The 25,191-nt window shown below is 43.2% G+C and overlaps 2 protein-coding genes across 4 annotated transcripts; one reads left to right on the top strand and one right to left on the bottom strand.

Annotated features, from left to right (window-relative positions):
• Window positions 1-627: 627 nt before the first annotated feature.
• Window positions 628-13,820, top strand: LOC127024221 (cytochrome b-245 chaperone 1). Of its 2 annotated transcripts, none has more exons than XM_050908681.1 (7): window positions 628-669; window positions 3,607-3,737; window positions 4,917-4,958; window positions 6,239-6,312; window positions 7,348-7,444; window positions 8,726-8,867; window positions 9,444-13,820. In XM_050908681.1, exons 2-7 carry the CDS (start codon window positions 3,653-3,655, stop codon window positions 9,571-9,573), a joined length of 570 nt encoding a protein of 189 aa, XP_050764638.1. In that variant the 5' UTR covers window positions 628-669; window positions 3,607-3,652; the 3' UTR covers window positions 9,574-13,820. The 2 variants fall into 2 exon arrangements, with proteins under 2 accessions (XP_050764638.1, XP_050764637.1); XM_050908680.1 differs by having other exon boundaries at window positions 8,723-8,867.
• Window positions 13,821-14,050: 230 nt separating this feature from the next.
• HEXD (hexosaminidase D) lies at window positions 14,051-25,028 on the bottom strand. 2 transcript variants are annotated; one of them, XM_050908678.1, is made up of 12 exons: window positions 24,809-25,028; window positions 24,616-24,725; window positions 24,455-24,542; window positions 23,404-23,568; window positions 22,060-22,245; window positions 19,996-20,065; window positions 19,005-19,200; window positions 18,254-18,336; window positions 17,369-17,447; window positions 17,190-17,291; window positions 16,573-16,662; window positions 14,051-15,765 (listed from the first exon to the last, which is right to left on the bottom strand). In XM_050908678.1, the coding sequence occupies exons 1-12, from the start codon at window positions 24,887-24,889 to the stop codon at window positions 15,597-15,599; spliced, it is 1,419 nt and encodes a 472-aa protein (XP_050764635.1). In that variant the 5' UTR covers window positions 24,890-25,028; the 3' UTR covers window positions 14,051-15,596. The 2 variants fall into 2 exon arrangements, with proteins under 2 accessions (XP_050764635.1, XP_050764636.1); XM_050908679.1 differs by lacking the exons at window positions 24,616-24,725; window positions 24,809-25,028 and having other exon boundaries at window positions 14,053-15,765; window positions 19,996-20,067; window positions 22,062-22,245; window positions 24,455-24,559.
• Window positions 25,029-25,191: the final 163 nt, after the last annotated feature.

Below are 25,191 nucleotides of genomic sequence, written 5' to 3'. Positions count from 1 at the left end.
CAGAGATGCATTGGCCTCCACAGCAGCCGTAGGCACCAGGGCTGGCCAAGCATGGGGGGCAGCCTGGAGAGACTCCCTGTTACACAGAGGGGCTCCCCCTGCCCTCCCTTGCCCCTCAGCCTGGAGCAGCAGGTAGCCCTACCAGGCCCTGTTGTGCAAGGGGCCATGCCCACCTCATCCAGAGCAGGTCTAGCAAACTACCACCAACCATGCCCAGTAAAGCTCTTCCACACAGCCAGCCTCACCCTACAGCGTTTCACCTCTCTCCTCTACCAACACACGGGGTTTTCTCCTCTTTTTTAACACAGTTAAAGCCATAGAACCTAAGGAAACTTCGACAGTCTTACTTAGGCAACATCCACAGGCCTAGCCCACCATCTTGAATGCGGGCAGCGAGCCGCCATCTTGGGTGAGGCTCTTCTTTTCACATAGAACCTCAGAGACCGCAGAGCGCGGAGGGAAGGTTTATTTATCCACTTCTTTGCCCTCACCCAAAATGGCCGCTGGCGCATCCGATCCTCCTTCAGCCGGGCGTCGCGCCGGCGCGCCCCAGCGGCTGCTCTGGCCGCGCTCTATGGTTCGGGGCGGCGGGGCTGCAGGAAGCGGAGACGCCCGGGCGTCCCATTCAAAGCGCGTCCATGCGGGTGTGCTGCTGCGCGCCCCGGGCAGGTACCGTCGGCGGGGGGCGGCTGGGGGGGGGCTGAAGGGGCGCCGGTCCGTCGGTCCGTCCCGGCTGCCCCGGGGCGGGCTGAGGCGCAGCCCGCGGTAGGGTCTGTCAGGGGGAAGATGGGGGGTGGGGGGGTGCGGGCCCGGCGAGCGGGAGCCCCCGTGGAGAGCCGCGCTGCACCGCCCCGCCCCTGAGGGAGCCGTCGGGTGCCCCTCCTGAGCCCCGCGGGCCGCGCCGGGCCGCCTGCCCTCGGAAATGCGCCTGAGGAGCGGGGTAGGGGCGGTGGCGTCGGCCGGGAGCGACTCCCCCGTCGGCCTGGTAGGGGTGCGGGGGGGGGGGCCGTATGGGCGAGTCCCAGCTAAAGGCCTTGTGTTACCCACGCGTGGGGGAAGAAAAACCGAGGGTTGTTTTGCCTTTGGCAGCACGCTGCAGATCCTTTCCCTAACCCGATGCTCAGCGAGGGCGAGACCAGTTAGTGCATGGGTCTCACTGGGAGGAGGCAGGTGCAGGATTGGGAGGTGAAGAAAATTCAGCCCGCTGCATGGTCCTGACTTGATGGATATTTGTAGTGACGCTTCCAAGGTGCTTGTTTAGATAGCTTTTGCTAGCTCACTCAGTTGAGAGCTTGGAGGAAGTATATGAATGTTTATTTTGGTGCTGAAGATCAGTTTAATGTCAAACCCAACAAATTCAAGCAAAATTAGCAGCCCCAAAATACATCTCTCTCTCTCTCTCTGTAATCGTAAAATTGTCGTAGTAAAACTTTTGTGTTCACTTAAAGGCACGTTTATGACTTATTTTAATAAGTGTAACTCTAAGAAGCTGCTTTGGTGCTTTTTATTCCCTGAGGCACCTATCTTGCAAGCAGCTGCCTCTGTGAGAGATGATGCTATTGACTCTGAGCATCCACCATTAAGCTGATACTGGCATTTGCATGATTGGACTTCACTGAATAAATATGGGAGGGAGATATCGAAGTTTGCATTAATGGATTTAACTGGTATGTATGTGAATTATGTTTTAAGTAGGGTGTGTTGTTTGTGAAATATGGCCAGGTTTCTGCAGTGGTTGTTATGTATTTGATAGCTTGTTGATATTTTTTAGGTTGCAGGCAGGAGAAGGCTTTGTACGTGCAAAAATATTTTCTGATATATTGAAAGCGTCTCACAGGAGTCATTTGAAAATTCAAATTTGATGCTTGACATCCGGAGATGGAGTGTGTCTTATGCCTAAGTGGTTTTGTCTCTTTCGATTTGAGATTTTCTCAAGTGTGTTGCTAAGAGATTAAAATCAAACTCATATGTGCTTTTTATTTAACTGAAAGGACTGGGCTAAATCTGCTTTATTAAATGGAAAAAAAAATCCCCTGGAGCTTTGTATCTAAACTAGCCAGTCGGTGCAGAATTGTGGGAGTGTCATGTAGTATCTAAGAACAGCAAGATGACTAAAGGACTAAAAATCGTATACTTTTATTCTGTAAGAACTGGGATGTGCCTGGGCCTGCTCTCTTACGTGTTTTTCATGGTTATTCAAAAACCTGTTGAACATTTGCATTCTTCTGGAAGCCTGTTATCATGGGTGGCTAACAATAGCTTAATGCCAACCTCCTATGAACTGGTTCTGTGGGCAGAAGAATCGGCTGTTTAATGATTAAAGTACCAAGTCAATAGAAGGAGTTGGTGTTCATTGTCTTCAGCAGTAAATGAGCTGTTTAATGCTCCTGCAGTCCCAGAATGCTTCACATATTGAGCTTTATCACACCAATCGGAAAAGTAGATATCCTTTTTAGAAATCCCTTTTGAGGAAGTCTGCTTAAAACCCACTACCTTAAGTGGTATGAAGGTTTTAACACAAAAGAGCAAACCAGAAGATGCCTGTGATTAAGGCCAACGTATACCCTGCTAACATTATGACACAATGCTTAGCACGTGCTTTCATTTCCCATTTACTTTTACTGGATCGTGGTCTTCGTAATAATAACAAGCATCTCTACCAATTTGTGCAAGAGAAGCAGTAAGCAGCCTGTCTTTCTTTAGTGACAATCCTGAACAGATCAGCTGGGTCCTCATATGCCTCTTGCATCTCATGTGAATCAGTCTTTATGCTTGTGCTGATAGTGTTAGGGTAAGATTGGCTTTTGCGCTGGAGCTCACAATCATGCCAGAATTCAAACAATTTTATGCTATAAATAGTAAAAACTTGCTGAAAATGCTGCATGGGATTGCCCAGCTCTTACTGTTTTTAATTTGTACCTGTCTTTTTAATCTCTACTGTTACTTTCTGTCTAGGCTGAAGGCATGGTCTTGTTGAGGAGAGACAAACATACTTGTTGTTGGAAACTCCTGGTTTTATTCTTGAGTTGGCTTGAAAGATGGGAATGCCATATATGGCGTTATGTGACACTGGCAGTGCTAGGCTGAGGCTGTAAGCCTTGCTGGTCTGTCGTCAGGGATGAGAGACCAGATGTCTGTGGTGCAGAAGGCTGCGTTGTCCTGCTTCAGCTGCCGGGCTAGTCCATCATGGCGGCCTGTGCTGTTAGCAGAAAAAATGCTGTCAAAGAACTTTCCATTGCTCTTGCTGTTTTATTTGTTTGAAGTGCTGCATGAATTAGCAACAACATTGTTCCAAGTTCTTGTTTTTCACATTTTCTTCTGGAATCTGGTTGTGATAGAAAGGAAGAGACTTTTAGCCCCAAAATGAGAAGTTTCTCGAAGAGTTCAGATTCCTGTTGTTGTTGTGCAAGTCTCCACATGACAGTTTTTCTTTGCAATTTTTTTTAATGTGCATATTGCTGCTCTTGTGAGAAAAAGACTATGTTCTTACCCTGGACATCTTTTGTAGTCTAGATTAAGACTTGATAAATCCTGAAAAATGCTAGGAGGGGAGAGTGTTGGAGTCAACAATGATTTTAAATTCTTACTTATCTTTTTTTTGTCCAGTAAGGTTTCATGAGTCAGACTGGGCTGTTGGGAGTTTCTTCTGAAGATGTACATGTTAGTTGAAAACCGCACAAGTTCCCGTCTTCATCTGAAGAGGTCACCTGGCATCCGATCTTGGTCTCTCTTTGTTGGTAAGACCATAATATTCCTTGGTTTATTTCAGAGCTTGCTTTAAGGGAAGGAGGTCACAGAATAAATTCATGAAAGAGCCTCTAATAAGAGATGCCTGTCTTTCAGGCATTTTTCTTTCAAGAAGAGGAATCATCACGCTTTGAACTTCTCCTTTAGCGTAGCCACTAAATGAGTCTGAAGCCTCCTCCTCAGTGTGGTAGTTCAACTGAGAGACTGATAATTTTTCAGTCTGTCATCTGCAGAACCTCAGAGGCTCATGGACAGAATTTTAAGGGAGTCCTGAAAGATCAAGAAAAGAAAGCTTATTATATGCCATATAGCAATATAAATGTGAAGCTTCTGAAAAGGATGCGTGCTTACATTGAAAAACATCTAGGTTTTCAGAAACAGAAGAATCTGCAGTGGAGTGATGCTGGGGTTAGATGTTGCGTGTGGTTGACAGTGAACTCTTAACGGCACTGTGTGTATGAAATAGGAAGTCATACAGGATGTTCTGAAAGGCATCTGGTTTTAAACACTAAATATGCAGAAAAAAAATGGAGTGGTACTTCTTAGGATGACACTGAGAGAGCTGGTGGGGAAAATGTGACATATCCTGCTTTCCAGCTGAGTGGATCCTGTTGCAGTAACACTACGTTTTCATTGCTTTCAGTGATGTCGTCTTGTCAAACTCTCATTGAGACAAGATCTTTGCAGTTGCAGCAGCCCTCTGGGGCATGAGGCACTCTTCTGCTGCTTCCTCCTCAATGGGAGAAAGGAGCTGGCAGCTGCCGACACAACTTTATTGCAGAAGTTTTCTTTTGGCTCCACAGAGCACTTAGAGAAAAATAACCGTTGCAGTGTTTATGATAGCATGCTCAAAGTTGTACTGTGCTCGAGAGGAAGTATGGTGTAATGGTTAGATTGAGAGTCCCTCAAGTTCTGTCCCCGATTCTGTCGTGACCTTTTATTTCTGACCTCAGCCCCTGTGCTTTTAGTGTCTTTGCAGAATGGGAGGGGTTTTATACTGAGTTCAGAGAAAAAATAACTGACGCTTTCATATAGTGATCAATGTTGCAATCACATTTGTCCCTTTTTTGAAAAGTGATGAACTTGTTAATATTCATATGTTTTTCATCGGGGAATTTTAGATGGTTTGAGCTGCTTGTTTGTCCTAATTCTCTCCCCTCTCATCCTAGGAATAGCCTCCATAGGTTTGGCTGCTGCTTATTATAGTGCAGGTAATGGCCTATCATTTTTTTCTGAAGAATCATTTATTTCCTGTTGATCTGTTTTTCATGCTGATGATTCCTCTTTGCAGCTTCTGTCTGGCCTTACAAAGGCAGTATAGGTATCTATCACGCTTTGTGGTGTGAATATTAAAATCCAATAATAATTGTTGTCTGTGTATGACTTACAGTGCTTTAATGCTCTATTTCTTACTCAGCCTCTCTTTCCATTTGCGAGAGGATTTTTAATAATATTTAGTGCTCTGTGGCATTTTGTACTTTCAGTGTGTTTTATAAATGTGATTAGCTGGTCCTCACAGCTCTCCTGGGAAGACATATAATGATGGTTTGCCACCATAATGAAATGATTACCTTGCCTTTGATGGAAGTGCTCTGTTTCTCTGGAAACTGTTAAATCATCACTAGCAGAGATTACTCATAATTACCTTTAGACAGCTACTGCTGCTTCCTGCCCCCCCTGCAATAGAGCAGACTGCACCAAATGCCAGGTATCCTTCCATCTATGGAATTTATCCTGCAGGCTGTCCTGTGATTCTCTTGCTGCATCCTGTTAACATCAAATTTTAAAACTTAATAATGTGTAGGAATATGCTACCAATGTAATCAATGTATTTTTATTTAAAGAGCAAAGTCCGGTGAAAGCTGCTTGAGACACCAGCTATATCAGCCTTTTTTTCTTAAGACATTGCAGCAAAGTTTTCTGAAACAATACTGAGCACAGTTCTACTCTGCCTTCAGTAAAAGCCTGAGTAAGCAAATTGCTTAGGCTGCTCTGTGTAAACATTTCCAGGACATAAAATGCCAATGTTTGTTTGTCAAGAGGGCCGACTGCTTCCTTTTATGAAGAAACATGTTTGCTTCAGTGAATTTCTATTGTCCCTTACCCTTGTCCTCTGCAGCACAAATATTTGGTCGTTGACAGCAGGTTAGGAGTTTTGTGGATGCCTTTTAAGATGCCTTTGCTTTTAGAGAAGAGAAAGATGTGTAGCGATATTACATCCTTGTCAATAATACGTATGCTTATAATTCTGCATGGTTTGGAGTCCAGTGTAGATGGAGTCTTTGAAAAATAGGTGAAGAATTTCTGTATTTTTGTCCTGGGAGAGAGAGCTGTAAAATAGCTTGCATTACAACTAAAGGCAAAAATGTTGGATCAGAGAAACCTTTTTTCTTTTTGTTGCCTTTAAAGAGAACATGTTGCTTTTAAAACTAACTGAATACCAAAGAAGGAAAAAAACCCCCTAAATTTGTGTATTTTTTGCATTGTTCAGACAGCTTGGCATGGAAGCTCTTCTATATGGCCGGGTGTTTCTTTGTGGCAGCACAGAATCTGGAGCAGTGGGAGGTAAGATGCTGAACTCAGGAAATGAGGTTGTGTGGTTTAGAAACAGTTGGCAGATACTGATTCCAGCAGCCCCATGCACTTGCTCAGCCCAAACAGACAAGTTATGCTTTTGGTTTTGAGAAAACCCTTTGGGGTTGCTATGCTAGGACTAGAATTAGGGCAATAATTCTCTCACTACACAAGCATGAAAATGTGAAGCTAAACATAAGAGTGTTTAAGGGGAGACTTGCCCCAAACAGTTTTGTGGCCTTTTCTTCCTCTTACATAAAAAAGGGAGAAAGAATAGCACATTCAGCTGCTGCAACATGATTTTGTACTTACCGTTCCAGGTAATGACAGAATGACCGTTAAATAGTGTAGCTCTAACCTTCCAGGCTACTCAGCTGTTTTCCACTGGGAAAAGAGTGGTGTTTGTGAAGCTGGTTTGTAGTCTTGTGGACATTGATTTGTTGGGAGTTGGCCTGAGAGCAGTAACCCATTATATAGGCTTGTCACCGTACTGACCTGAGTTGTTATTAGAATAAGCAACTCACACATATGAGACACCCTCTTTTCATTGACTGTCAGGGCTATTTTAAATCTAGTGTAAGCCTGGCCCATACAGCACAACACTGGAATTTTGGTGGAGTTAGTGACTGTGTTAGTGAAAAGTGTAACTAGAACTTATGTTCACTGTATGCTTATACAGTAGGCCAAATGCATACACCAACAGTGAAAATTACAGGAGCTCCAAGTTAGTGTTCAAATTTGATTCCAGGCAGTTTTTATTACATAAGGAATGTGGCAAGAGGGGCAATGAAACCAGCTTTAACTTCCTTCCAGAAGTAACACAGGAGATACGGTAAAGTCTCTGTTAAAGCCAAGAGCAAGGTTGTGATTTTCACAGTCTAATAATAGAGGAATGTCTCTAAAATAGCTATGTATTTTTCTGTGTTACCAAGATTACTTTCCCATATAACTTTTTATTTTACTTTGAAGCATAGCTACTGGTGGTGCTTTTAAGAAAACCTTGGTTTTTATTTTTCAATTTTACAGGAAGCTGTATTTGATAAGAACAAGGGAACAGTCTGCCTAAAAACATTCAATCTTTACAAAAAAATACTGACCTTCTCAAAAGGAGGCAATGAACAAGGTGAGAAAGCAGTATCTGTGGTAGCAAATGTGGTGAGCAGACAGAAGAAATGCATACATACCCATTTAATAAGCTTCTCTGGAGTTCTGTACTGAAATTAGTCACATATGTTTCCAGATCTGTTTTGTTCCCAAGCAGCAGATGTAATAATCTGCCTCTCGGGACCCAAATGCTTTTTCAGGTTAGGGTGCTGAATGCATCTTGTTCGTTATTTTAATCCAAGGTAACTAGGCTTACATGTTGCTTTCCATAATAGTCTTAGCCATTCCTTTGGGATGTTAATGTGCAGGTTTACATTTCCCTTGGCTAGCCTGCTTTGCAGGTGGGACTGGTGGAAAAACTTAAATTTTGGATCCAGGAGTTGACATTTCTGTAATCTAATCTGGTTTTGGTAGCAGGCAAATCGTTAGATATCATATGCAAGCAGGCATGTTATATCTTGCAGATATATAATAGGCATTTAAAACAGCATATTCAGTAGGCTCAGCTAAATGCAGTATCTCATTTCTTTTTGAGCTTCCTGTCGGAGTAACAGAAGTTGAAGTATAGTACGTGGCTTGGTTGAGTCACTGTGAGACAGGAGCTCCATTGCGAACTAAAGTAGGATCCTCTTCAATGTCAGATTTTTTTTTAATTCTACTTGCTTGCTTGTCCAGCTCTCAATATGCTTAGAAAACTGACAAAATTTGGAATGTCCTTAAGCTGAATTGGTTTTTAAACAGTTCATTTTGGAGATGGAAGAGAAGAGATGTGGAGATAAGGATGTTTAATGTTTCTGAACTTTTCTTTAGGGTATGTTTATATGTTGGGGAGCTGAGCACATCTCTTCCTGAGAGGTTATTTGGTAATATCTGTTTCAAGTACCACTAACGTGGGGATGCAGAGATCAGCAGATGCTCTGAACAGTTAAATCTTTCAGTATTTGTTCATTCTCAGTAAACTTAACACCTGTTTACCTATTCTGTACAGAAAAATAGTTAAAACTGTTGTTAAAGTAAGTGGGAAACATAAGTAATAAACTAATGGCCCCTAGTTCTGGGAGGCAGTATATCTTGTTAATTAGGGCCTATACCAGCTAATATGTGCTGTAGTCTCTCCTTGTTTGTTTTGCCTGAATAGCTCAGCAATTGTTTGCTATTGCAGGACTGGCCTGGTTGTATGGGATCAGAGCAATAGTACTCGAGAGCGTAGAGTCCCAGTCACGCAAGTCACTAGTAGCAGTGCTGAAAGTTTACTGTAGTGCTAACCGACTACTTTGTTTTCCACGTCTGTTTACAGTAGTGGCTCTACTGAATGAGATCCGAGATGTGAATGTGGAAGAGGAGACTGTGCGATACTTCGGGAAGGGTTACCTGGTTGTGCTGCGATTTGTCACTGGATTTTCACACCCACTGACTCAGAGTGCAGTGCTGGGCTGTAGAAGGTGCAGTGTGGACTTTTTTAATTAGAATGTGTAAGGTGGGAAATACCAATCGCATGGGTCAGTAATTGCCAACTATTGAGACTCATCTGAGCTCCATTTTCATACTTGCTGATATGACCCTGTGTTATTCAGTTTAGCTTTTTAAAATGCTTCCAGTTGCAGACATTTGGGTAACACCATCTCCCATCAGGAGACTGATCATATTTAGATATCCAAGATCCCTTTAGTGCTGCATGTCTGCTGTAGTTATTTCACTAGCTCAGCTCTGCAATGGCAGAGGGGATTAATTCTATTCTGCAAACATTCAGTGTATTTATCAGTTAACAGAGGATTTATTTTAAGCATCAGTAATAAGGAATCTTGCAGCAGGGACTGTGAGAAGAGGATCGATTTGTTCTGATATGGAAGTAATGGCTTGGCTTGATATGGCTTCACGAGTGGGATGCTGTCAGTCATACTCTATGCCATATGGTGACTGGCCCTTCAAGCAGTTACTCTCAAGAATTAGCGTGGCTGTTCTTGTCTTGTCAACACCACAGTTCCACTAACTCTTACATTGTTTCTTCTTTTCCACAGTGATGTGGAAGCAGTTGCCAAACTCATTACTAGTTTTCTGGAACTGGACAGAGTAGAGAGCCAACAAGATCTCTCTCAGAGCAGCGAAACAGAGGCTAGTGATGCAGATGAACCACAGGATAAATATTAATAGTCATCATGAGCTGAAGGAAGCAGAGGCTTTCAAACGTCTGGAAAATACATTGATTGTTCTTCAGAAAAAGAAATTCCTCACAATCTTGACCTGGGCATTTCTCTACATGTGCATTTACAATGGGAGGAATCTGTCTTGGGGCACCTTTTTTAGCGCTAAACTGCTTCAAGATCCATGCTCCCAGTATTGCCGTTGTAGAGTCCAAAGCAAATTCTGTTTTATTTGCTCCTTTGCCTTAGTTCCTGCATGTGGACACTGCTCGCTTTTGAACTTTGTCAGCTCATCAACCTTGTCGAGGAATAGTTATTTATTAATGAATTGGTTTGAAATCATTTATTGCTTTCCCATTAATGAAGTGGAGATACAGATGTAAACTTCCACTTATTGCAAACATCTGCTGCAGGTACAGTATATGAAATGTAGAAGAGCTGAATTTGTAACTCATAACACAATGCTTTGAGGTTTTTCTTGAAATGTTATAAATGACTGAATATATTGCTAAATTGGTTTTAAGCAGCTTAATATATGCAATTAGGTGCTGCAGAATAGTGGCACTTTTATATTCTCTACTACTGACTTGCCATTAGGTACCAGTGGAAATTAAAGTTTGTGTGATTGTCTTGGAATTGGAAACATCAGATTGATCAACTTGTTACACTGTCTTACTTCTCTTGGACTTGCCAAGGAGCCATAAACAGTAAACAAAAAACGATCATGTTGATGATTCAACATCTTTGGGATGTTCTAGCTTAATCCTGTTCTGCTTAACTTCTGGGCATAGACTACTCCAAGATAGAATAACCTTTTTCTAGACCTCAACATTTACTATTTTAACTGTGTATTTAGAAAGGAAGAGAAGCACATCTGTTACGTTAGGTAGGGAAAAGACTGATGTCAAACAACATGGTAGCCTAGATTTGTTTAGTATTTCCTCACTTGAAATGATACCGAAGTGCTAAATAATGACTTAATTTTTTTTAAGATAGCTGGGATAGATCCAATGTTTGACTTGCACCCATGTTTTACTCCAGGTGTGTAGTGTCTTCTGTTCTGACCAATGGTTTCACAAATAGTTAAAATATGAATTTTCCAGGATATTTTTTGAAGTAAAAGCTACCTCTGTTAGTCAACATGTTCCGTCTAGAACTAAAACTTCCATCATGCCTGTATCAACATGTCAATACAAGAAAAAAGTTGTAAAGAGCTGAAAGTTCCTTCAACATGCTAAAACTGCTTGTATTAAAGTTCAGGTCTTAAGACCTGAATTAGAAAATATTTACACAGTTACTTCTAGCAGATCTGAACAGGGTACAAGGTAACTGCGTGGTCTGCTTTCACATTTGGCCAGCAGCTAATGTCTTCTGGCAGCAGTTTCTTCAGGACTTAGAAGAACTTGCATTCGTGTTTCAAAGCACTCTACCTCTACAGAAGAGAAAGCTATGAAAAGATTTCAGCACAAGCTACGTCCTGTTGCGTGTTCCAGCTATATCTGAAAGTAATCACATGCTTATCTGACCAAAGAACAGGTTGTACCAAGGTTTCACTTCCAGCCATTGAGACCTAGTATGGGAGCTGTGAGGCAAAGATGCTCTTACTGTCAGTTTGAAAGGGTAATCAGACTCTAACAGGGAGATAGCTGTTGATGCAGCTTGACAGCAGCACAGACGTGGGTCTGTTTCTACTAAATAAGAAAAGAAACTTGTAATCACATCGGGTATCAAAGCAGACCTCTGCCAATAGACATGCTTGTGAAGTCCTCTGAGTTGGTGCACTAATCATGTGGCTTTCAATCTCTACCCCACATCACTGGAATTGGGAAGCTGCTGTGTACAAATCTGGGAAAATTAGGTTGCAGGCAATGAGCTAAATTTGGCCTTTATTCTGAAGCACAGCTGTAAGCTAAGAATAATCATCAAACCTGTTAAAAAAAAAAAAATGCTGCAGGGTGTAACACTTTGGAGAATTCTTCATTTAAATCCACTGTAATACATACCCTAGGTGACACTCATTGTAGAGAGAGGAGAATGAGATTGGGAATTTGGAGAACTTTTTTTTTTTTTTTCCTTCCCCCCCTTCCCCAGTGTGTAAAATGTCGAGTGTTCTAAGGACTTCCAGTAAGAAATACTGAAAAAACTAGAGTATTTAATGGTTATCATGTAAGCAAAAGGGCTCAACCTGCAGATAACTGCTGCTTTGTAGCAAGGATATTGAGAGGGAGTACGTGGTATGGATGTGCATTGCACTTCTATTCTGAGCCCACAGATTTGACCATGGATGAAAGGGACAAAACTACCTGCATTCAATCTTAGCTATATCTTAGCTGGGTTTCTTTTGTATTTCCATGAGAGCTAACATTCTGTGGAAGATACAAACCACGCTGTGGTTTTCCAGTGAAAAATCAGCTTTAGAAAGGTACGTCTATTGATCTAACTCTGCACTGCATCATGTGCCCTGCTTCTGCTGAGCTCTTTTGTGCATGTAGCTTGCTGTACATTCTTGATGTTAGTAATGTATATACTTATGGACTATGCAATATCGTTATACAAAGACTAAAACAATGTAAGGAAAATTCAGAATCCCTAGAAAGGGGAATGACCTATAGTAAGGTATAACATAGCTTGAAATACATTCTGTGGAGTAAGTTGCATTGTGAGTTGATGTCCAATGATCGTCTCTTTAAAGATGTTCTGTAGTGTCCCCCTCACACCTCAGTATCCTCCTGATGGTAGGCAGGAGTGGGATGACTGCTGGCATGCACTGTGTGTCTAGGAGGAATATTTTGCCTCCTCAGTCTTCCACTTAGAACAGCTGGTGTAATCCTCTCCCGTGCCATTGCCATTTTGCGTTTGGCAGCTCTGTCGCCATACAAACTAGTACAGTTTCACATGGGAACCTGAGTTCCGTAGACTGAGCTCATGTGAAGGAGGACTGAGCAGATTCTTCAAGGGCTGTGGGTGCTGCCTGCGGGTGCTGCCTGCGGGCCGTGTGTTGGGCACTGCTGGCTGATACGTACAACTGGGAGCTGCTTGTGATGCCGACCTACAGTGCAAGTAAAGAATGTCTTAACTTGGCAACTGGATGCCATACATGAATGTGTTTCACAGGCTGATGCGTATTTCTCTTGATCTAGGTTTTCAGCTTCCTGTCTTCAAAACCTGTTTGTCTTTTGTACTCGGAAGACGTATCCAGATTTTCATGTTTTGCAGTAACTGTGTGCATGGAAAATTAACTTGCAAATTGCCATTGACGTAGATTTGGTTATGGCAATGTCTGGGGACTCCTCAGCGATGTGATGCAGCTTGAAGGAACTGTTTGGAACAGCAGGTGCTAGCTCAGGACAGGTTCTGTTCTTCCCGCTTTCCACTAGTCCTCTCTGCTCCTCTTTTCCTGCCACTTTCACCATTTTGCTGAAGGCTTTTTTGGATGGTTTTCGTCACTTCTCTTGGGCCGAGCATACTGAAGGGCCCAGTAAACGTAGCCTTATGTATGCCTGATGTAAAGTGGGTGGCTTGTACTAAACGGAATGATGTGAAAGACTAGTTTTGGTCAGGAAATCAGATACTCCTAGAAGAGTATTACAGATGTATTGTTAAGGTTTTTGCATCTCAGGCTGTCTAGTAACTTGAGACTAGGCAGCTGTAGTTTGACTTACAAATGATTTGAAAACCTGCATAAAAGATCTTAAGCTAGATCTAACCCCCCTGCTCCATAAAGCCAACACTTTCTATTATGTCCTTTAATATAACTGTATCCTGAGTGTCATTTGGCAGATCCTTCAGCTTAAATTTGAGTAGCACATCTGAAGTTACTTGCATGTATATGGTTGGATGGGATCACGGCCTCAGCTGTCGTACTGAGCAAAAGCAAGACTGCATGTTGTACAAAGGGAGAAAGTTGCATCATCTAAGCTATAATCTAATACCCTGATATTTCACAAAATGAGATATTCCAGTAACTAGGATCAATTGTGCAAGTCTCAAAAAAAATCCAAATATTTATACCATGTAGCTGTGATCTGACTTGTGCTGTATTTATGAAGTTACACAGATACCAAAAACTAAGCTGGCTTACATAGTAAAGAGCGCTAGTTCTGACACTGTAGTAGATTGCTGAGAGGCAGAAACACTTCTGGAAAATGTTTAGAAATTGCTTTTGTACTTTAAAATTGCAAGTAGAATTTCAGCAAGGCCTTGTATATTGTCTTTTTTAAAAGAGGTGCATTGATAAAATCAACTTTGATAATTTGTTTTGTGTCACTGTAGTCTTTTATTGTTTTTAATTAAAATGTATTAAAATATTGATGGCTGTCTGAATCACCACTTGGCACAGACCTACTGAAGGAGTTAATGGGAGGGAGGACAGAGTCCGGGAAGCCCAAACGCCCGGCTCCTTATTGACCCTGCTCTCACTTCTACAGCAGGCCAGCTTTCAACTTCATATAAGCTAATGCACCAGCTCTCCACTGGTGAATATATTTGCATTTTCTGCCCTTTAAACCAAACCAACATGCTGCATGCAAAACAAAGGCAAGTTTCCACAAACATTTTGAGTATCAAAGGATTTATTAAAGTAAAATAAATTAAGATCTTGTTTAGTTCAAGGTATGTGACTTCTGTAATTAAGGTATACATAGCAATTGATTCTTTTTTAGATAAAAATCTGCATGTGGACCTAACTCCTGTAGTGCTCATTAAATAAGTTAAAGATTTGTCTCATGCTGTACTTCTTGTACTTTCTGTATCTAGAGCTATACTCTTTATTATAGATTGTTCCAAGAAAATTTCAATACCTGTGCTTCCAAAGTAAGACTTTCAAGAAAGCAATAGATGAAGCAAACAAGTAAAGAATATTTTGAATATTCATGGTAGTATACTTAACTACCAGACTTCTGAATTATTTTCCCTTGTGGTGATTATATTAATGCTCCAGTTAAGTCCACAAAATATATTGCTATACATTATTAAAAGTTCAACACTAGAGCAGAATAAAACTTAGCATTTTTCCCTCACATTCAGTAGACTTGAGTCATGCTCCAAGCATGGATGAACCTGCAGTCTCAGTCAGGTGTTACATAGTGAAGTAGATGCCTTAAAGTGACTGGGTTGGTGCTTTCCTGCGGGGACGAAGCTACGCTTAGCTTAGATGGTGCTTTGGTAAAAAGTCAAGAAGCCCAATGTGTTAAGGCAGTTTTCCCTCAAAGTCCTAAGTGTCACCTTCACTATTGGTAAACAAGCGCCTTTTCTGGAGCTCCCTCTTGCTCTGTACTGTGATGGTACATGTCCTCTTTCATGCGTCTGCTGTAACCTTGTGAGCATCTAGACAGCAGTTCCTTGCTCAGACTTCTGCAAAAAAGCTGGATGTTCATTTCCTGATCTCAAGCTAATCAAAGCTGGATTTAAGACTGATGGTTTTATGTATTTTAAAGACTGAAGAAGTCCAAAACAAAATCTGGAACGAATCAACTGCTATATGCTGTGGGAAGGACTTGTGATGGAACGGTAGGACACGTCTCTGAACATAGCTGAAAGATGAAGGAGGCACAGTACAGAACATAAGGACCTAAAGCATGTTTAAAGTATCCTAAATCTTTCTTTTTATGGAAATTGCAAAGGGAGGACATGTAGGCTACTGACTAGAGTAGAACTTGTAGAACTTTTCCAGGTCATTGTTATGTAAGAAAGTCTACTACTACAAATACTAAATTTGGAAGAAACTGGGGTTTTTTCCTGCCTTGTAATATAGCTGAGTTCTGACTCACTTCTGCATTCTGTTATGCAAGGGGAGCAAATCTGACTTACAGGGCAGGTGATTTAAGGCTCAGCAATGTGTTAAGACAGGAAAATTAAAATAGAGTTGAAGCCTATTACACTAATAAATTCCTTTATGCCTTCAGGTCACTTTTGTTTAATCACAGACTCTTGCTTCAACTCTCAAGATGACAATCTCTAGCTGTATGACTAGTTGCTGATTTCTGCTACCCATGTTTTCCCACGGAATAAGACCGACTAATTGAAATGCCCCTAATTTTGTGCTTTTATTGCTTCATCTAAATCATCCACCACTTGCTGCAGCTTCTGTAGGCTGGGGTGGACGTTCTCCTCCATCCACTCCTCTACAGTACACTTGTGGAAAACTTGCTCCATGGCTGTTTGGAGGTCTTGCACCACAGCATTCCACTTGGAGAGAAGACTAAGCAGAAATCAGAAGGAAGACACAATCACATTTGCAGGTGAGCTCTGCCTCAAGGGAGGGCTAGCTTACTGGGCCTTTTAAAGGGAGTACAGTCCTTAAGATGACTTTACAGGAAAAGAAGCATCTATTACAAGAGCTCAAAGAACTTGGTTTTGATCAGATGGCAAAAGGTTGATGCTGTTTGTGTTTAAGTACCATTAATCTTGGCACTTTTCTTGTACAATGACTTTTACAGTACTGAAATGCGAGCTCAAAAAACCACTATACACATTTTAAGTGTAACTGAAACCCACTGTGAGACTTGTTGGGAATTTAATTCCAGTTTTTATCAGGAAGAGTGGATGCAGTTGGATATTCACCTTATCACAGCAGAAAATGTATACAGTAGCCATTTAGCATGAATCGGCATAATGTCTAGGACAAGTTCTGAAAAGCACATACAGTGACCGGGAGCAGGGGAAAGGGGTCTGGTTTTATTCCAAGCCCTGCCTGGAACCTGGCCCATGAGGAGCTCCTACACTGAGGCTAACAACTGCTGCAAGATGCAGCAGGTCTATATAGAGTAACTCCATATACAAGGGAGGGTTTTTCAGAGACCAATTTTGTACTTGTATTCAAAGAATTTGTTCAACAGAGGGCAGACAAAGATAAAGCTTAAAACCATATTATGAATACTTCATATTGTTTGATTTCCACTGATGCTTCTGAAATAATTAAGAGGCAAGGACTCAAAACTATATGTACTTGAGTGCCCAAAATATGACAGACTTTATTTCCCCTATAATGCAAAGTAAGTGGCGTTACCTTACTGCATCTGGCTGAAAGTGATGCATTATTATAGGATGAATCATCTTCCTTTTTCTGTGGTAGGGGCTGAACCAGCCTGTGACATATCTGAAATGGATGTTAGTAAGAGCAGGTTTTGAAACAGCAGTGACATGTGTGTTTGTAGGCTGACAGGGAGGTGACAGGGCTTTAGCTGAACTGCACAAATAGAGGTAATGCTTAAGGGGTAAGTACATTTAAGTCTACGTATCTTTGGAACTAGCTTGTAAAAGACTGTTCCTGGTAGATGAGAATAACTGATCATCTGTTGCAATAGAAGTTTCATTTCAAGCTCCTTTTTTTGTAGCCACACCATTAAAAAAATTGATTTTAACTTTAAATAACAGTAAGATCTAATTCAGGAAAAAACTAGATTCTTGAAATAAGGCAGCACATAGTATTTAGGAATTCTGCTGAAACACTTCAAATTTGCATCTAAATATTATGTTCTGCTGAGGCGTCAATATATAGGGAAGCGATGCCTGAAATGCAGAGCTTGATGTTTACATCACTTTGCTGGAGTTATGCCCCAGTTTGCGATGATACAGCTCCAACACTCCTGCGGACAGCCAGAGAATCAACATAAACCTTATTACCTGTTCCTTTCAAGAAGTTCATCCACTGATGACTTGAGGTAGAAACTAACTTGCGTCACAAGTGTAAGGATATTGCTCCCAGGAAAGGTCCCCAGACTTGTGCTGTCCAAAGAGGATCCGTTAGTTTCTGAACTTACCACGCAATGAGAAGCATCTGAATCCTGCAGCTGGAATTTTACCTCATGAAAGTATCAGTTTCCAGGTTGGACATTCCCAGGAGCTTTTCCACATTTTCTTTAATCTTTTCAGAATAGCCACCTGGCAGAAGACAGTGGAAATAAGTAAAAGGAGTCTAAATGACCAAAATGTTCATAAAAGAGGGTTTTTCTGGAGTACTCTGCATTGGCTTAATAGTTCTCCTTGGATGAAAATTTTTTAAATGGTAAAATGGAAATAGAACAAGAAAAAAAACTTGGGGGTGGGAGGAGTACAGTGTCTTTCACACAACTGCCTTGTGCAAGCGCTTCCTAGCTATGAGATTTCCATTCAGGGTGCTGAATATTTTTAGTGCCTTAGTTAAAAACAAGTAGGTTGTGGTTTTTTCATTTTGAAAATAAGAAATGCAGAAACACAAAAATAAAAATTCTGTTGGCAACTGCCTGTAAAGAAACCAGAAACTACAGGAAGTGTTTTACCAGACAGTGTACTTCCTAGATCAATTTTAAGAAAATTCATTAGTTAAAACAACTTTTACATGTAAACAAGATCTAAATCTAAACGAAATTAGTCTCATTTATATACCAGTAGTGTTTCAAAGCAGTTTTAAAAGCAATTCAGCTTCTTAAATTTTTTTTTAGTATAAGCATGAAGAGGTTTGTGACCATTTTGTGGGTTAGAAAATAATAAATGATTAGTATGCTATGGCGATTTTTAAATACTTAGGCCAAGAGGCTTCTCTGCTCCCGTATCGCAAACATGCAATATGTATAATTTATTGTTCATAATTCAGACCACGATCAGATAGTCAAACTACCTCAAAATATAAGCCTGTGCCAACCTTAGGGCAAGGTCACTTCACTCTTGTGCTAGGCATTAGCTGAGAGAGAATAAAGTTGTCATTGTACCATTCTTTAGTGCCTGCAGGCATACAGCCAGCGATGGAATTGCCACAGGGAGAAGCTCACACAAAACAGAGAAGTGATCATACCTAAATAAGAAAACATTCATTCATTAGACATTTTACTGTTAGAACATAACTAAACAAGTGGGAAGTTTTAATGTTTCAATCACTAAAATTCAAAGAGCTTTACAAACATCAGTTTCTGTCTGAGAGAAGGGACCTTCTCTGAAACGCTCAGTATTCCTGTTTTACTAATAAGAACCAACCAAATTACTTTCTCAAGCCAAATTAGGGTCAGAAATTGGAATTCAGCTCTCTGATATTCCCTTTGACCTCTTGACTGTTGCATAAAAACCTTTTACTCCTTCATTACCTTAACAAGTTCTTCTCTCTTATGCAACTTCACTCTATTTGAATTCACATTAGACATTCAGATATACACCAGGCATTAACTACGCTGTCTATAAGCAGTTCAAGGTGGCACAAAGCACATTCAAGCCTTCAAATCCAATCTGCGGGTGTTGGTGTCTGCCAAAACAATTGCTCCTGCTGATTAATGCTGTAGCAGTTGACTGGAACTCTGAAATCCACCCTTCGCAGTCAGTGGGTGAGGCCCAGCAGTAACCAACAGGAAGGACTGCAGGGTTGCAAAGTTCCCTTCTAAATCCCCAGCCTCCTTGTACCTCTTTGGGAATTTTTGGGGGGAACTTTGCTTCCATGCGATCCTCGGAACAATTTAAAAGGATGTTCCTTACCTTTGCCAGCCAGTCAGCGCGATACCTTCAAGGACATCAGCGGGGCTACTGCTTGCCACTTCCAGCCATTGAAGATGGTTTTTTAAGTGGTGTCCGATAAGCGTTAGAGACTGATTCACTCCCGTAGCCCCTTTAAAAGCACTAGCAAACCACACCTTGGAGAAGCCACATCTACGATACTTCTCTATGAGATGCACTGAAATAAGACACAAAAGAACACTTACAGGACAAGTTTTTCTCCATTTTCAGCCTTGACTGTAATGCTCCAATTAAGAGGAACCCAGGTCCAGTTACAACAGGCTGCTGAGCCTCGTCCCATCGAGTTCTGAGCATCAGCAAGGATGGGAGATTTGACATCCTCTCTGAGCAACCTGTTTTGGTGACCGCCCTCCTATTTTCATGTGCCAGTTACTATATTCCATTCCCTCGAATTGCTAAATTGTTTCAATGCTAAGAACCCTGGGCATGTAACGAGCACGCACAACATCTGACAACTGATTCTTCTTTCAACAAAGAAATATTTGTATGCATGTTAGATGCCTGATTGGAACCTTTAGGAGTTTTTCCTTTGAATTCTATAGATGTATGAAGCCTCGAAGCTTCTTTTGCAGAGCTGTTCAATACAGAGCTATCTGCTCCCACTGGTTTTAATGCAAGGAGAGTTAATTTAACTGTGCTTGTGAAAAACCTCTCCATCTCCCATCAGTGGTTCCATAGCCCTGTTGAAAAGAATTAAGCAGCAGACAATGCAAGTCCTTCATAGGAGAAGCATAAATAGAAAAAGAAAATAAATAATAGCAGCTATTACGTGAGATCAAACAAGGGCTATGTCTATGCTATTAAAGCAATAAAAAGCAAGTTAACAAAAAGAGAAATTTTTTGGTGTCCAACTAAGGTATGTTTTAATCATACTATTTTGCTTTGGCTATTTTGCTTAACAGGTAACAGAGCTCTTTGCTTCTCCGAAGCAGCTCAGCAGAGAAGTACAAACCTTTGCCCTCCACATCGAGGTCTGCTGCATAGTCCCAGATCATTGGCTGCACAAGCTGTGGGACCCCAGACTCTGAAAGGAACAGAGTTCTTCTAAGTAACGGAAAACAGTTAAAAGTGAGACCTAAGTACATGTTACTGGTGCAGTAGCACGTGACTAGAACTAACTATGGCTTGTCACTAGAATTCTTCATTTACAGTTGAAGTGCCCCTGGGCATTTTCAGTCTGGCCAGGACTTAGAACACGCCGGTTCACATGCCAGGGGCCACTAAGTCATTAGACATCTTGAAACCACTAATATGGATCAGCAATGACAATTCATTGGAGATCCCAGTCATCCCAAGCCCATCTCGTTCTTAGTCCCTTGAATCTATCAGTGTGTCTGCTGGGTTCAACTGGTGGAGCTGCAAACTCTACAGACAAGATTTCAGCTAAATTCAAAGGAAACATTCACCCTTTAAGTTAGAGATTGTCTGAGCTGTGTTTGCACAGAACTCAGTTTTTCAAGATGCCTTTGAAGTACAAATAAGGATACAGGTTTAGCTTCAGATCCCTTTATAATCAACTCCCTGACTAGTTTTAAACACAAGAAACTGACCCCTAGAGAAACTGCAGTAAATTGTTGTCTTGGTTTGGCTGGGATAGAGTTCATTTTCTTCTTAGTAGCTGGTACAGTGCTGTGTTTTGGATTTAGTGTGAGAATGATGTTGATAACACGCTGATGTTTGAGTTGTTGCTAAATAGCGCTTATCTTAAGTCAAGGATTTTCAGTTTCCCATGCTCTGCCAGCAAGCAGGTGTGCAAGGAGCTGGGAGGGAGCACGGCCGGGGCAGCTGACCCGAACTAGCCAAAGGGGTATTCCATACCATGGAACGTCATGCCCAGTATAGAAACGGGGGGGAGCTGGCCGGGAGGGGCGGATTGCTGCTCGGGAACTAACTGGGCATCGGTTGGTGAGTGGTGAGCAATTGCATTGTGCATCACTTGTCTTTTCTTGGGTTTTATTTCTTTTTTTTTGTCATATTCCTTTTCATTACAATTATTATTATTAGTAGTAGTATATATTTTATTTTACTTTAGTTATTAAACTGTTCTTATCTCAACCCATGAGTTTTACCTTTTTTTTCCCAATCCTCCTCCCCATCGCACTGGGAGCGGGGAGGGGGAAGCAGCTGCATGGTGCTTAGTTGCTGACTGGGGTTAAACCACAACAATTGTCCAAAATTCAGTATTTTAACTGCATCCCATTTTAATTTGTTTCGTCTGTTATTGCCTGTGGCAGTAGAGTGCACTTAGCTAGATGCTGTGCTGCTCTTGTGGAAACTGCATGGGTCCCATCTGTATTTTTTTGGATGATTTCCCACTATTAAAGCCATGAATAGGTCAGTCACTGCTGGAGGAGTGACACAGCTCTTCATGGTATTGTCTAAATCTGTTTAGAGCAGACACGTAAGGTGGCTCTGAAAATGCTGGAACTCCATCTATGCTCGGCTGACTCAAATTCTAGCAGTGGTTTCATATTTTTCAACAAACAAGACTCGTGACGTCAAGGTCTTGGAGCTACCCCACAATTCAGTATCAGAGTTCCTCCTGATGTGCACTATGATCACACATACTGTCAGCGATGCTCACAGGGTCGCAGCTTCTCCGTGTGAGTCTGCACCACTGGAACCAGATGCTGCGCAGAGCAACAACTAACATTAGAAGGTGGTAAGAGGCATAGAAATTTAGACTGAGACCACAAATGCTAATAGGTTTTTTAAAAAATGTGTAAAGAAAGTAGAATTGATGGCAACCACTGCATGATGACTGTTTTGTTTGTCACTGTGTATTACCAGATGGAAAACTAAAGTGTCTGTGTTGAGACTTGCCCACAGTCATACAGAAAGTCTGTGACATAGCCAAGGACTAAGTGTCTCTACTCTCTAGTCTAATGTATCATATCTCAACTATTCTCAGATTTCTTGTTTTCATTATTTTCATCTGCCAACAAATCTGTTTTAACTGGTTGTGTAAACTTTTTTGTATGCTACAAAATACGACTCACCCCATCATTGGTCACACACCTGCCAATGTTTCCTCACTTATCCCTCTGAGCATATCATCCCACACGACGGGCGTCACAGTGGGGTAAGATGAGGCCACACAACTTGCAACTGCTTTTATGTGGGATAAGCACAGCTTCTCTGGAGTGTTGTCTTGTTGCTGCAGCCACTGCTTTGACTCCTCTCCTTCGCCGAGGTAGTAGACCTGAAACATCAAACAAATTATCCTGACTTCTTTTATAGGAATAGGGGGAGCGAGTTTGACACAGTGTCATGAAATCATACGATATTCAAAACCTATGGCAAAGATATGACACACTGAGTGGACATATTTAAAAGCACCTCTCAGTGTTGAAGACACTGCAAGCATTTCTATCAGTCTGCAGGAGACTGTGGCCCTGATTAAATGCATCATGTAAGGGAATTCTCCTATAAGAACTAACAGATCTAAAGAATAATTAAAGCATGCTGTATTTGTCTTTGAAAGGTTTGTCCTTGGAAGCAGCTCTCACCAGTTTTACTCAGTTCAAATCTAGCAACCCATAAGGTCCTGAATTAAATAAATGAAGTTCCTGTCTTGGGGAAGGAGATCATTTGTACACGAACTTAGAAGCGACTCGGGGGCACGTCCAAGAGTGGCCCCAGCATACTTGGTCCTATGCAGAGAGTGGATTTGGGCCTGTTAAGCTGGATATGCATTTAAACTCTTCGTGGTTTTAGAGCAGGTTTTATCTAAAACATGTTTATTCTACATAAATAGTATTTTGCTTTATAAAAGCTTGCAGGTCCCTATCTAACCTTGCCATTTGTTCCCAAACAACAGGAGTCAAAATGTTAAACTAATATCAGCACAGTTAAGGATCACAATGAATTTCAGGGATCTGCGTGCCATAGGGATGGTTTTAAGAAACCCTGAGAAAGGAGAAAACTCAAGGTTCTCCTCCTCAAGGAGACAAACTACCAAGAGAAAAAAAAACACCTCCCACCACAAAAGGGCTTACTTTGAATAAGCTGGCCAGAACAATGAGCCGACATCTTACACCAAAACTCACATGATTCTTAATGAATACCTCCAATTGATATCTCACTTTACATACTCACTTGACCTAAACCCAAATGCTGAGTTAGCTTTAAGAAACTGCTTTCAATACTTTCGATATTACACTCAGGTCAATAGAAATGACATCCTGTGCTACTGGAATAATTTATTGTCAAAAAGACCTTTCTCCACTGGCTTGAGTTGGTGTTTTCTGTCCCCAAAATCCTACCCAAACGTGGCCTGGACACCACTGAAATGCAGAAGCCTCGGCCCTTACCATCATTCCTCACAAGAAAAAAATTCCTGGCTCAAGAGAAGTCCCACCTCATCGCAGCCGATGTGAAACCATTTTAAGTCTTCGTGCAGCGCCATGACCTGGTCAATCATGGCTCTGACAAGTGCCCGCGACTCCTCCTTGTGTGGGTTGAGGGCGTTGGGAAACATCTTCACCTCCCGGAGATGAGCAAACTCTTTGTGCTTCAGCACAAACTGCAAGAGAAAGGAGAGCTTTTTCCATGCTCTGCCAGCACGCAGGTGTGCAAGGAGCTGGGAGGGAGCACGGCCGGGGCAGCTGACCTGAACTAGCCAAAGGGGTATTCCATACCATGGAACGTCATGCCCAGTATAGAAAAGGGGGGAGTTGGCCGGGAGGCGCGGATCGCGGCTCGGGAACTAACTGGGCATCGGTCAGCGGGTGGTGAGCAATTGCATTGTGCATCACTGGTTTTTTTTCCTCCCCCCCCTTCCTTTTTTTTGTTGTATTCCTTTTCATTACTATTATGATTATATTTCATTATTACTATTGTTAGTATTATATTTTACTTTAGTTATTAAACTGTTCTTATCTGAACCCATGAGGTTTTTTTTCTTTCCTTTCCTCCTCCTCACCCCGCTGGGAGGCGGAGGGGGAAACGGCTGCGTGGTGCTGAGTTGCTGACTGGGGTTAAACCACGACATCGGGGAACAACCGCAAAATGAAGGGGACAGCAGCGTCCTCCTGTGTCACCAGGGCTCTGCTAACGGTTGTCCTGCTAAGGCCTGGGTTTTGGCTGTGTGGGAGCACAGGGGACAGCACGAGGCCTCTCGCCAGGGGTGCTACAGGCAGGAGGGGCACGGTTGCTGCTCCACGGTGCCGCAGAGGTCTCCGACCACGAAGTGCCTCACGGGGCGAGGGAAACGGGGTGGTCAGCGCAGCGTCACCCTGCTGTCCGGAGCGTGCGGCTGACAGGAGCCGGGTAACCGGAGTGCCGGCGGTTACGACGGAGATTTCCCAGCAAAGCCACCCCGACACCGCCGGAGCTGCTCGTCCCCGCTCGCCCCACCCTGCGCTCCCAGGCGTCGAAGGCGGGACGCCGCCCGCCCGCCCGCTCCTCACCTCCATGTGCCCGAAGGTCTGCACCAGCGGCACCACCTCCAGCCCCTGCGCCCTCGCCTGGCTCAGCACCGCCCTCACCTCCCCGGGGCTGCGGGGGGAGAGCGAGACGTCAGGGCCCGGCCCGGCAGCGCGGCCCCCCGCCGCCCCCCCCCGGGCGGTACCTGTAGGCGTGCGGGGCCCGCAGCGGCTCCAGCGGCCCCGCGTAGGGGAAGGTGTCCTCGTACTCCAGCAGCAGCCCGGTGGCGCCCAGGGCGCGGAGCAGCGGCAGCACCTGAGGGGCGGGAGGGGACAGCGGGCGGGTCGGGTGAGGCCGGGCCGGGCCGGGAGCCCCCGCCGCCGCCGCCGCCGCCTTACCTCCGCCAGGTAGGAGGCGCGGGGCGGGGCGCCCTTCAGGTCCAGGTGCACGAGGCGCCGCCGCGGCCCGCCCGCCTCCATGCCCGCTGCATGCCGCCGCTCCGGCTTCGATTGCTCCCGACTGCGCGCTCGAGGCTGGCCACGGCACCGCCGGTCTGCATCGACTGCTTTGGCCTGCCGCCGCCGCCGCGATACCCCGGGATAAAGGGCTTGACCGCGTCCCTCGGCCCCGGTGTCCCGGCGCCGTCCGGCCGCCGCCTCTCTGCCTCGATGAGGTCCCCTCCGCTGCTCTCAGCTCCGTAATGGATGTCTCCTGTCTGTCTGAAGCATTTCCTGCTCGGCGGCCGATTGCTTTCCCCTGGCAGGCGGGAGAGGCGGGCCGA

Source organism: Gymnogyps californianus, chromosome 19 (assembly GCF_018139145.2).
Source record: "Gymnogyps californianus isolate 813 chromosome 19, ASM1813914v2, whole genome shotgun sequence".
In the NCBI taxonomy this organism is placed as follows: Eukaryota; Metazoa; Chordata; class Aves; order Accipitriformes; family Cathartidae; genus Gymnogyps; species Gymnogyps californianus.
The sequence above is the reverse complement of the archived record's forward strand: the minus strand, read 5'-3'. Positions and strand labels throughout refer to the sequence as shown.

Bases quoted from the DNA above. Each gene is read 5' to 3' on its own strand.
- LOC127024221 (XM_050908680.1), top strand. From the start codon at position 3,653: ATGTACATGTTAGTTGAAAACCGCACAAGTTCCCGTCTTCATCTGAAG. The intron at 3,738-4,916 runs GTAAGACCATAA...CTCTCATCCTAG, and splicing joins ATCTTGGTCTCTCTTTGTTG to GAATAGCCTCCATAGGTTTG. The intron at 8,868-9,443 runs GTGCAGTGTGGA...TCTTTTCCACAG, and splicing joins GCAGTGCTGGGCTGTAGAAG to TGATGTGGAAGCAGTTGCCA.
- HEXD (XM_050908678.1), bottom strand. From the start codon at position 24,889: ATGGAGGCGGGCGGGCCGCGGCGGCGCCTCGTGCACCTGGACCTGAAG. The intron at 22,246-23,403 runs GTGGGACTTCTC...TTGATGTTTCAG, and splicing joins TTCACATCGGCTGCGATGAG to GTCTACTACCTCGGCGAAGG. The intron at 18,337-19,004 runs GTAAGGAACATC...TTTCTTATTTAG, and splicing joins GCGCTGACTGGCTGGCAAAG to GTATGATCACTTCTCTGTTT.